Below are 11538 nucleotides of genomic sequence, written 5' to 3' on the forward strand. Positions count from 1 at the left end.
AATGTGTCAGGTGTTTACTCATCACTGTGGGAGGCTCTGGCTGTGGAAGACAGTTTGGTGAGGTGGGATAGATGTTGTACAGGGGAGAATTGGTCTGGGGTCAGAACGGAGTGTAGGAAAAACAAAAGGGAACTGACAGATGGGGTCGAGCTGTGGGCCCTTCAGGGCCCTCCTGCACTGCTCTCGGCTGCCTCTGGCTCCTCTGACTGATTCAGCTCTGCACGCTCCTCCTCCTCCTCCTGGTTTTCTGGGGCCTTCCTGGGGAGGAGGATTGGGGACAATTCTGCACACGGTTCCCAGCACTCTGTCATTCCTCCCCCACACCCTTGCTTGCTGACTGGAAGCCCCAAGTCTGAGGTGTCTGGCTTTCTCCACTCACCGCTCCTCTCTTCGGTGTTGTCGCCTTCGCCACATGATGACGCCGATGAGCAAGGCGGCCATCCCCAGGCCTCCCAGGATCCCCAGGGCCAGGGCTAGAGTTCCCAGCCCCGGCCCGCCCACAGAGCCTGTAGAGAGATGGGGAGAATTGACGGCACAGCCCCCACCACTCACCATTCCTTTCTTGTCAGCCATCCTCCCAGTCATGTTGAGGTCTGTCTGCTTCTCTCTGACCTTATCCAACCCCTCACCTGCAGTTGACCCCTCCTCGCCTGTTTCTGAAAAACAAAGTCAGAGCAAGTCAGAAGGGAAGGTTTCAATTGGGAGAGGGCTGTTTAGTGGGAGCCCCAGTGGAGTCTTGCACTTTCTTCAGTGGGGAGGGGAGAAGGGACAGGTTGGGCTGCTCTCTTGGTAAGGTTTGGGTGGGGCAGAGGAGGCCTGGGTGTGGGTACACTGAGGGAGGGGTGGGGTGGCTCTTGGGACAATGCCAGAGTAGGGTGGGGAATTGGAGCCCACAATGTCCCTCAGCCCAGCCCTGGGGTCCCTGGGATTTGGAGAGGTCTCCTCACCAATGATGCTGATGCTGACAGCACGGCTTTCCTGGGACCCCTGGCTGGGATGGGTGGCCACACAGCTGTAGGTGCCCTGGTCCTGAGGCCCTACCTCAGGGAGAAGCAGCACGGGGCTGGGGGGAAGGGGCAGGGGTGTGCCCTGGTGGGGGAAGGTGGACAGGAGACTATTAACAACCCCTGTCCACACATCCCATACTCCTGTCTTTTTGTCTCCATATCCGCAGATAGCCTGCCTTCCTCCCCAGCTCCTCACATGCCTTTCTCTCCACGAGCCCCCTGCCCACCTAGGTGCCAATTATGTATCTCTCTACCTCCCAGCCCCCTCTCTCCAGATTAACTCACGTCCTTGATCCAGTGGATTTGAGGAGGGGGCTGGGCAGGGGCTTCACAGGTCAGGGTCACAGTACTACCAGGAGCTACTGCTCCACCTTCTGGCTCCACCACCAGCTGGACCTCCTCCAGAGGCACAGGCTCTGGGGGTGGGCAGGGGCATGAGGTTGCGAGTTACACCTATGTGTGGTCCCAGTGCAGGGCCTTAACCCTTCCCTCCCTGAGAGCCATACTTTCAGAATGTGCTCCCCCGAGCTTGGGGCCCTCCCCACCTCTGTGCTCACCCCAGACACTGAGCTGGAAGGGGGCTGTGTGCAGGACTCGGCGCCGGGGAAGGCCAGGGCTGAAGCTACAGGAGAAAGTGGGGCGAGGATCTCCTCCCCGGGCTGGGGTCACCATCAGCTCTGACTGGAGTGTGAAAAGCCCTGTCTCAGGATGTCTCCTGGTCTCTTCCTTCACAGACAGTCCTATGGTATGGGGAGGACAAGGTAAGACATCCCAGGGTGGGTGTGGGAGAGGGATCAGAAAGGAAGCAGTTAGGAGGGGGGACCTTTTAGACTCACCTTTCCCATCAGGTATCAGGGGTTTCCCATCCAAGTGCCAGCTAAGAGTCCCTGCCGGGTAGCTCCCCTTGGACACACATGTCCCCACCTGAGGAAAGAGTGACCTCATCATCATTTGAAAATAAGAGACTCCATACACATACACACAGCTACACTCCCCTCCCGTTCTCAGGACCACTTTCTACCTCTCCCCTTTTCTTCCACTACCTTATTGGGGACACCAGCCATGAGTTCAGAGGCAGGATCAAGAATTTCTGGCTTCCTAGGAATCTCTGAAGGAGGGAAAAATCCAATCAGAGGCTGCAGCTTTGAAGATTCTCACTCCTGGGAATGAGGGCAGCCGAAGTCAGAGGCTCTCACACCAGGGCCAAGGAGTAGGGCTGGGGTTGAAGGCTTTTCCTTAGTTGAGGGGTGGGCCTTAGAGAAGGCCCTGGAACCCTTACGGTAGACTCGGACTTGGTAGTTGGACTTGGTCTCCTTTCCATTCCGGCTCGTTGCCCGACATCGGAAAGTCCCCTCGTCCTGGATCCCAATAGCAGGCAGGAGGAGGGAGCCGTTGGGGAGGACACGAGCCACACTATCCCAGGGGCTTCCCTGGGGAGACAGGACCTTCCAAGCCTCTGTTCGGCCTGTATTCTGCGGACAGAGGAGAGGGTCCTAAACAGCGCAAGCCCTTTGGGAAGGCACTGACGAGGCAGGGGGGTGGGGATGCAGATAGTCACTAGTCTCTCCAGAAGTGGAAAGGTTGCAACAAGAGCCCTGCTTACCAGTCTCCATTCCAGCTGCTGGGGTGGTTTCTTGGGAGCCCCCTTACAGTTGAGCACCAGTGGCTTCCCGATCTGGGCTGTGATGTTTTGACTGCCGACTACTGCCCCTGGGAGACAGTACCACAGTAGAGGGGCAGGAAGGGAGATGGGGGCTAATAAAACTAGGACAGGGTAGGTGAGGTAGCTTGAAAAGCAGTGCCCAGGTTCCAGGAAAGTTCTGGGGAGATTTGGCGGGGACGTGGTGTGCTTTCTGCAGGGAGGATTGGTTTGGGGGGGAGTGGCTCACCCCACAGACTGAGGACCAGCACCCAGGCTCCGGCCGCTGCCCCTGCTGCCATCCTGCTTCCTGCCCAGGCTCCTGGTTCTGTCTGCCCCTCTCACTGCTGTGGCCACCGCCCTAGGAAGGGCTTGCTCCCTCCTTCCTGCCCCCTGCCCCCATCTCCTCATCTTGTCCAGTCACAGGGAATGCTAGGAATTCATGCCACTCGGATAAGAGTCCTTCAGGTACCAGGAGAAACAATTATCACCCCACCCCTGGGCACTGCCAGCCTCTGGGTACAGCCACATCCATGGGGGTGGGGAGTACACCTTCTAGGGTCTCTCATCCCCTCAAGACCCCCAACCTATTCCATGAGCCTGCAGAGGGCTGCCTCATGGACCACTGGAGCCCCATCTCTATTAGGCAAGGTTGCTAGGCAACAGGGATCAGGCCAGGCTGTTTCTGTGGAGAGGAGGCAAGGGTGAAACGTGGGGCCTGGGTGGTGAGGGCAAGGCTGGGGGACTTGGGGAAAACCTGTTTGGGGCTTTCTGAGAGAAAAATATTTTTTTCTAGGGTTCCTCATGTTTTTGAAAATAATTCTCAACTAAACCCAGGGAAAAAAGAAATTTCTTTATTTAAAACTGCATTTTTTTCTGTGAAACTACAAGTTTACAAGTGAGGAGAGAACTGCCCCCAGCCCATGCCTCCCACCCCCCACCCATCACACTCCCAACCTGCCCCCACAATCCTGCTCGGATCTTTGACGGGAGGGGTTCCCCACTATGACAGTCTTGTAAAATCCTGAGGATGTTTGAGGGGTTCAGATGGTAGGGCTCAGGGCCAAGGATGGGACAGTGGTGATTTTACTTTCCCCCATACCTGGCTTTTGCAACCTCCCTCCTCTCTCTCCCCACCCTCTTGATTTTGGACTGAGAAAAAAAGATACCTCATTTCTGGGGAAATTGAGGAAGATACAAACACAAGCACCCCAACCCATATTGAACATATTTGGCAATAACCCCCTCCCCATTCTTCCCCCTCCAATCTGCAAATAGTAGTTAAAACAAAAAGATTTAAAGATGTGTCACTCATAGGGGAAGGTGGCATTTCCTCAAAATTACCGAGTCCAGCCCTGCCCAAGGGTTGTGGGAAGAGGGAGGATAGGCCAGCAGAGCAAGCCCAACTGCCTCCACACCAGATGCAGCAGGAAGCTGCCTGCACAAGCAAGGAACACCTGGTTTACAAGCAAAGGAGAACACCTAGGTGATTGTAGGGGGGCAGGCTTGGTGTCCTGCTAAATGTACTTCCTGATGGACAGGAGGGGAGCCAGGTGGGCCTCTTCACCAGTTCTATTTGTTCCCCCTTCTCTTATCTTGACCCCTTTGGCTATCACCCCTAATATGGGAAAGCAAGAAATCAAAAAAAAAAAAGAGATCAACATATTTATAAAAACATCTACTTCCCCAGACTAAATTAAAAATTTAAGAACCAACAACAACAACAAAACAAAAAAATCAAAAAAATACAGATGGATCCCAGGGTTTCTTTTTCTTTCCTTGAAAAAAAAAAAAAAAAAAGTTCAACCCCAAAGCCCAGTCAACAATTCCCTAAAGTAGCAGAAACTCCCTCCGAGGTAGATATCTGAGTCAGACACTCTCGTCCACCGAGCGATTCTATTGGTTTAAGATGAGCTGCGTATGAGGTAATAAAGCCGTCTGGAGGGGCGGGGGGTGGGGAGGCACAGGGGCGTGGCCCATGTCCTCTGTCCAGAAGTTGTGTCCCCATTTTTGGCATCTCTGGTCAGGCAGGGCTGGCGTCTCCACAGATCCCAGAGCAGATAAGTGGGGTGGGGGAGGGAGATGGGGGAGCCCAGAGAGAGAGAGAGAAACAGAATAGTTGTATGTGTGTGTATATGAGATAGAGAGGAAGGGAAGAGAAAGGGATCTGAAAAATAGGTGTGTTTCTATGCAAGAAAGGGAGAAAGAAAAGGAGAAAAGGGGGAGACAGACCCCACTATCCCCTTAGGGGACCCCATTCTTCCCGCCATGTAATCAGCACCCCCAGCACTGAGAGTTTGGTGGGGGAGGGGACAACCCCATTTGCCCTTCTCTGTCTTGTGCTTCTCCTGTGTCTGGGGTTTGTCCTCTGGATGCCTGCGTCCTCTTCAAGAGTCGCCTTGTGAGCCCCATACCCCTGTGGCCCTGAGGGGCGAGATCAGTTGGAAGTGTCAGAGTGAACGCTCCCTGGTCCCTCTGTTGGGGATGTGACTGAGGATGGGGTCACAGCCTCCTGCCAGCCACCATTTGCCTGGGAAAAGAGAGAGACAGTTGGCATAGGGCTCTGGGAAACCCAGTTTTGGGGAGAGTACTGCCAGGGAAAAGGCCCTCCTGTCCTGGTGAGAGGTGGGGGGGGGGCTTCAGGTATCCACTCACCCTCATTTCCCGAGGGCTGTACATCTGGCCTCCCCCGAGGTTATCCCCGTAGCCCCCTGGCCCCATTGAATGCCGGAGTGATTCCACCTGCAGGCAGCAAAGGAGGGTATGCCCCAGTGAGAAGCCTCAAAAGAAAAAAGTCCTGTATCCTGAAGGGAGGGAAACCAAATTTGGGAAAGCCCTACTCAAGGGGAGATGGGTCACCTGACCTGGGAAGCAGAGTAGGAATCTCCGTTGAGCCCGGGCATCCCCAGAAACATGTCTCCGGATCCTGAGAGATTGAAAGAGCCACCAGAGCCTTGAGGGAGCAGAGAGGGAATAGGGGAAGAGTATAACAGAGCCTGTGATGGCAGACAGGAGACTCACCACAGCTCTCAGTTTCCAAAAAGCCCTCTGACCTAGCTCTAAGGGGGTGCGCCACTACCCGCAAATTATTCACAAAATAACACTTCAACACTCAGAAGCAGCAGGCTGTTTCTGAGCCTCCCCTGGGCGCTTGCTGGAACAAAGGCAGAAGTAACTTTTTTGGAATGGCCTCTGTCCCCCGACATCCCCATCTCATCTCAGCCTGGTCCCTCTCACCCCAAAAGGCCCCGTCTCTGCTATGATCCTGACTAGACAGGAAGTGGGAACAAAAGCAGGAAGTGTGCAAAACAGCCAGCCAGGGTGGCAGCGGGATCCACCTGCGGAGGAAGGGGGTGTTGGGGAGCTGGTGCGGCTGTGGCCCCCCTGGGTGACAGACACGGCGGTTTTGACGGCATAGATGTTTGCCTCCTCTTGGAACTTTCCAATATTTTTCTTATAGCGAATCCGCTTGTTGCCAAACCAGTTGGAGACCTGTGGAGTGTTGGGCAGAAAGGAGGGTCAGTTGGAAACCTTTCCCTCTGAAAGCCCCTCAGTCAGTAGGATATGAGAGCTTTTTGCCTGAAATTTCCTTCTCCCCAAGCCTCCCCCAATACCTGCGAGACGGTGATTCCGCACTTCTTGGCAAGCTCCTCCTTAGCCTCCTCACTAGGATATGGGTTACTCAGGTGGGAGTAGAAGTACTCATTTAGGACCTCAGTGGCCTGTTTGCTGAAGTTACGGCGTTTTCGTCTGCAGAAAAGGGAGAAAGGTGGTGAGGACGTTGGTGTTCTGGCAGGGCCTCGGAGAATGGGAAGGAGTCCAGTGCTGGGGGCCAGCCTGGGCCCCTGGGCCCCACCTGGCATCCAGGAAGCGGGAACGCAGGATCATGACGGCCTCGCAAGTGCTCTGCTTGAGCTGCATCTGGATGGCGCTGAACTTTCGATGGATGATGCTCACCATGCGCTCCATCTCCTTGGGTGCCACGGGCCGCGTGCGGCTCTGCTCCCTCAGCAGGTTCATGACGTGGGTTGTGAACTCGTTACATGCCTGCAGTGGGGGCCGGTGGGTTGTGAGGAGGAGCCCTTTGGGTCTGGGATTCCCCCCAAGAGCCTCTCCCTCCACCTACTCCAGCCTCCTCTCCTCACCTGCTCATACTTCTCCAGCTCCGAGTGGTAGATGTGGCGGATCTGGGCAAGTTTGCTGCGATAGTCTGAGTGTTCGATGGAGTTGTCAGGGGACACGCCGCCCCCGGAGGCTGCAGCAGCTGCAGCTGCTGCCGCTGAGCCCCCCCCTTTCTCAGGCCCAGCCACACCCTCTGCCAGAAGCATGTTGTCCAAGCGCATCAGCTGTGGGTCCACCGGCTCCTCCTCTTGGGAGCTTCGAATGCTGAGGCCTAGTGTGCAGTTGAGTGGACTTAGGGACCCAGGGACCCACACCCAGCTCTCAGCCCTCCTGGTGCCTCCTGGAGACTCAAGTTTCCAGGTTTTGGTTCTTCCCCTGTCCCCCTAGCAACCTCCCTAACCCCCACTTTCCTCAGGGCCGCAAGCTGTCAACTCTTAGCCTGAATCCTATAGTGAACAGGGTTCCGTCCTCAGAGTTGAGGAATCAGAAGGGGACCCACATACCGGTTTTCTCCTTGATTTCACACAGGACGCTAAAGAGAGCAGGCTTCATTCGGTGGCAGTTTAGAGCGTGTTTCCTTGGGAGGAAGAGAGAGAAAAGCTGAGGAGCTACAGAAACAGAGGGTGGGGGGTGGGGTGGGGGACCATAGCATTGAGAGAGGGGAGCCTGGGAACAAGTAGGGAAACAAGAAAGCGAAATTGGGGGTGGAATGGAGTTGGGGGTTTCTTGGGAAGAGATCAGCTCCTAGAGGAGGGAGATGTGGGGAAGCTGCTTGGCTTTAGGAAGATGGAGGGAAGGTGCAGGCAGCAGGCTAAAGGCACTGTGGATGGGCTGGGGGCTGTGGGGGATGGTCTAGAAGGGTTTAGAGGGTGCGTTTGGGGGTGACTGCAGAAATAAGGGTGACAAGGTAGATTTCAGAGGGAGAGAGATGGAGGCTGGGGAGAAGACTCAGAATTTGAGGTGCCAGAGAGGTGTTAGGGGTGCTGAGCTAAATGAGTTCAGTATAGATGTTATGTGGAGGGTCCTGGGACTGAGCTGGGTGAGAGACTCCGATGCTCCTAGAGGAGAGCTGAGCAGGGGCCAAGTGTGGGTGAGGACCCCTGGAGGCTGGGTCATGGGCGGAGAAGGCTGGTAGGAGCTCTGGGGAGGGGTGTGGTGGTCCCCAGGTCTGGAGAGGAGGTGGGTGGGCTGGGTAGAGAGTTAGGGGAGAAGACAGCATAGCAGTTTCTTATTCTCGGAGCCAGAAGGGGGCTCTGGAGATGGAAGGATGTTCCAGGGAAGTGTGGGGGTCAGTGAGGAGCTGCGGGGGGGGGGGGGGCGCGGGGGTGGTGGTGGTGAGACCACCTGGGGTTTCCCTCTTGAAGCTTTCAGGGCCTGGGGGCAAAGGGTGGTTTGAGAGGGATCACTTATCTCAAGGCTCCCGGGAGTAAGAAGAGAAGAGAGCTGTAGGATCATGGAGTTGGGGAGTGGGGGCTCCCGGAAGATTTAGAGCTTGTGAATGGGGCTTCTGCTGGGTCTGTGTGGGGTCCCGGGGTGGGGGCACTCACTTGGCCTGGGCCTCGTCCAGGCTCTGGTCGGTGATGGTCATTATCTGCTGCAGAATGTCCCCGATGTCTTGCTTCCCTCGGCCTCCCGGGACCCCCCCGCTACCCCCACCGGGGTCTCCGCCACCGGGAGGCTCGCCAGGTCCCCCAGGCTCCCCACCCACCAATCCCAGGCCCCCCCGGCCCCCGCCTGGAGGGGGCGGCCCCAGTAGCCGCTCGTCCATAGTTGGGGGGGGGCCCTGAGGCCCCCTCCCTGCTCCGCCCCTCCCCCCGCCTGGTTACTTCCCCCCCAAACTCGCTGGGGCCGCTACTCCCTCCGCCCCTACCCCCGCCCGTCTCCCCCCCTCCCGGCTCCCCCGGGGGTTCACCCCGGCCCTGATGGGAGACCTGGGGTACCGGCTGGGCCCCCCAGAGGCGACCCCGGCCCCCGGCGGCGGAGAAAATGGAGCCGGAGAGAGAGGAGGCCCAAGCGGGGGTGTGTGTGAGAGCGAGGGAGGGGGGGGGAGGGAGAAGGGGGGGAGCGAGGGAGGGAGGCTGGGGGAGGGGAGCCGAGGAGGAAGAGGAGGGGAGAAGAGAGGAGGAACGGGGAGGAGCTGGGGGCGGAGAGACACACAGAAACAGAGGAACTGAGACCGAGTGGAGGAGGGGAGAGGGAAGAGGGGACAAGGGGAGGAGACTAGTCCAAGGGAAGAAAAAAGGGAAGGCCCCGGGGCTGGACTTCTGTGGCCTGGGAAGGGGGCGTGTTGGGGGCTGGGGGGCTTGCCACCTGGGTTCCGAATCAGGGATCCAGGGGATGTGGACTCTGGGCGCTGGAATGCCTGGGTTCACAGACAGCTCAGTTCATATTTCTTGTCCTAATGACTCCTCTCCCTGTTCTACTTAATTAAAACCAAGAGAGGGGGGCTGGGGGGGGGATAATTAGGGAGGTCTCCAGCCGCTGCTTAATGAGCCAGTAATTAACCAGCCAGGGAGGGGAGCTGGCCTCCAGCCAGACTGGGGAAAGAAGCGGCCTCTGGCCTCACCTTCCTACCCTCCACCCGGCAGCCCCAGACACCAGTCTTCAGTCCAGAGGGGAATTATATTTATTCATACAGTCAAAACATCATACAGACTCAGAGCAGCAGTGGGGAGGGTGGGCAGGGCTAAATGTCCATTCACAGCCTGTAGGCCCCTCAGTCCTGGGATTGGGGGGTGCTGTGGTGGGGCTGGGAGAAGAGTCTTTGTCTCTTTGCTGTGCCCACCCTCCCTTCCTTTCTTACTGGGAAGAACGGTGGAACACTCACTCAGGTTATAACCTTGGGAGATTTGCCTTTTCTTGGGAGAAGGAGGTCTGAGCCCTCAGTTCCTGCCTAGTGGTTTGACTACCGGGGTGTCCCCACAGCTCAGGACCAAGACTCCCTGCCACTCCCTGAGATCAGAGGAGGAGGTGGGGTGTCCCTTGGTGGCTGAGATCCTCTCACTTCTTCAAGCTCCCACGTACTGGGGGAGGGAGTTAAATGACTATCCTACCTTGACTATTCCCAAGGTTTGAGGACTTTCACCCCTTCCAATTCCCAGGGAAGGTAGATGAGGGCAATGAATATTGAGATTTGTGCTGGGTCTTCCAGTCTCTAGTGGCCCTGCCAAGCAGGGTTGAGGGTGTGCAATGGGCTTCCCAGCTTTGAGCCCCAGGAGTGCAAAGGGGCTGGTGGGGGGCTCAAGTCTCAGCAGGTGTGTGTGGGGGGCCGGGACCTTTGCTCCTCCATTCGACCCCCACCCTGAACTCTCAGCAGCAACTCCAGGAGCTCCTGCCCCCCTGGAGGTAGGGGAGGCTCTGACCGCTGGGCTTCCATCCGCTGGCACTGGAGGAGTGGAGGGAGGAGAGGGTGTTGGTGAGGTTCTAAGAGGAGCAAGCCTTGAAAGGAGCCAGGGCTGGTGTGAGGGACATATAGGACAGCTGTGATGGGGATGGGGGTACTAGGGCCTGGCGAGGGGACAGATAGGGAGGCGGGTAGGGCCCAAAAGAGAACAGGGGCTAAGAGACCAGGAAGCCTGGGTCTTGCTTCCTAGGAGGGTGTCTCACCTGGTGACTGAGGATGGTGCTATAGAGCTGTTCTCTGTCCTCAAGAGGCCGAAGTGGGGCTGGGACTCGGCTTGGGGGGTTCTGGGGGGCGTGGAAGGTGGCCCTCTGCTCCTCTAGGCGGCGGGACTGGGCCTCAGCCACCAGGTCCAGGAGGAGCTCAGTCTGCAGGGAGAGCAGGGAGGCCGAGCGGGGCCCCAAGGCTGGGGAGAGGAGGGGGAGGGCTCAAAGACTCACAGAAATTGGCAGACAGGAGTGGTGGTGGTAGTGGTGGGGGCAGGGTAAGGTAATTAGGGACTTGGGGACAGAGCTGAGGGGGTACGATGGGGAGTCTGGAGGAGGTGGGGAGAGGGCCCATGATGGAGTAGGCTTTGGTAATGGGATCAGGAAGGATATGGGCACCAGGGTCAGGGAGCAACCTGGGTGGATGGAGGTACCTGTGTGGCGGGTCCCTGGAGGAGGAGGGGATGGAGGAGCAGATCGCCAAGGCCGAGTGTTGGTGTTCACAGGGGGCCAGCCATGCTCATCCTGATGGGGGCCCTGATGTGGAGAGACATCCGGTCCAGTCAGGCAGAGGTGGGGTGGGCAGGGGGCTAGGCCAGCAGCTCATTTCCTCTCTCTGTGTCTCTGTTCTTGCCTCAGTGTGTCCAGGCTCTTCCAAGTCCCCTGAGTCCACCGTCACTAGGTCCCAGGTCCTCTCACCTCCCTCTCTCCCAGAGTCAGCCTCCCCGACCCAGTGCCCGGCTCACCTGCTCACCATCCTCTTCTTCCTGGGGTCTCTCGGCCTCCATCCCCTGGAGGGGAGAAACTGATGGGGGAGGGGTAGCTGGGATTTGGGAGGAGGGCCGGAACCCTGGGTTCCTGTGGGGAATGGGGGCTGGAAGGGGTGGGGGTGAGCCGGGGGCTGGATGCCTGGGTACTGAACAGGAAGCTGGGTTCCTGGTCAGCCCCCCCACGGGCCCCGCCCATCCCTGTCAACTTCCTCCAGTTCTCTTTTCCCACCCAAGCCGCTTGCTTGATCTCTCTCGCCCCAGGGGAGCACAGACTGGGAAAAACTCCTCCAGCTGCAGTAGTAGAGGGGGTTCACGGTGGAGAAGGACTCTTGGCCTTCGCATCTCCAGAGCCTCAGTAACCCCCTAACCCTGGGCTCTGTTCCCTCCACCCCCT

At 57.6% G+C, this 11538-nt stretch overlaps 2 protein-coding genes across 6 annotated transcripts; both read right to left on the reverse strand.

Annotated features, from left to right (window-relative positions):
• Window positions 1-66: 66 nt before the first annotated feature.
• On the reverse strand, window positions 67-3366 carry AGER (advanced glycosylation end-product specific receptor). 3 transcript variants are annotated; one of them, XM_004424315.3, is made up of 11 exons: window positions 2897-3366; window positions 2611-2717; window positions 2287-2479; window positions 2051-2115; window positions 1844-1931; window positions 1565-1747; window positions 1293-1423; window positions 948-1089; window positions 630-656; window positions 380-506; window positions 67-258 (listed from the first exon to the last, which is right to left on the reverse strand). In XM_004424315.3, the coding sequence occupies exons 1-11, from the start codon at window positions 2946-2948 to the stop codon at window positions 162-164; spliced, it is 1212 nt and encodes a 403-aa protein (XP_004424372.1). In that variant the 5' UTR covers window positions 2949-3366; the 3' UTR covers window positions 67-161. The 3 variants fall into 3 exon arrangements, with proteins under 3 accessions (XP_004424372.1, XP_087294530.1, XP_087294531.1); XM_087438404.1 differs by having other exon boundaries at window positions 1514-1747; XM_087438405.1 differs by having other exon boundaries at window positions 1844-1947; window positions 2019-2115.
• Window positions 3367-3478: 112 nt separating this feature from the next.
• PBX2 (PBX homeobox 2) lies at window positions 3479-11523 on the reverse strand. Of its 3 annotated transcripts, XM_004424313.3 has the most exons (12): window positions 11121-11520; window positions 10809-10911; window positions 10375-10574; window positions 8316-8362; window positions 7272-7345; window positions 6792-7039; window positions 6503-6693; window positions 6261-6396; window positions 5985-6138; window positions 5511-5599; window positions 5302-5388; window positions 3479-5176 (listed from the first exon to the last, which is right to left on the reverse strand). In XM_004424313.3, exons 1-12 carry the CDS (start codon window positions 11160-11162, stop codon window positions 5084-5086), a joined length of 1464 nt encoding a protein of 487 aa, XP_004424370.2. In that variant the 5' UTR covers window positions 11163-11520; the 3' UTR covers window positions 3479-5083. The 3 variants fall into 3 exon arrangements, with proteins under 3 accessions (XP_004424370.2, XP_087294510.1, XP_087294511.1); XM_087438384.1 differs by lacking the exons at window positions 10375-10574; window positions 10809-10911; window positions 11121-11520 and having other exon boundaries at window positions 5511-5572; window positions 8316-8551; XM_087438385.1 differs by lacking the exons at window positions 3479-5176; window positions 5302-5388; window positions 5511-5599; ... (4 more) ...; window positions 7272-7345; window positions 8316-8362 and adding an exon at window positions 9379-10153 and having other exon boundaries at window positions 11121-11523.
• Between the last annotated feature and the right edge of the window lie 15 nt (window positions 11524-11538).

This window comes from Ceratotherium simum, chromosome 13 (assembly GCF_057802395.1).
Source record: "Ceratotherium simum simum isolate JZ-2026a chromosome 13, ASM5780239v1, whole genome shotgun sequence".
Lineage (NCBI taxonomy): Eukaryota > Metazoa > Chordata > Mammalia > Perissodactyla > Rhinocerotidae > Ceratotherium > Ceratotherium simum.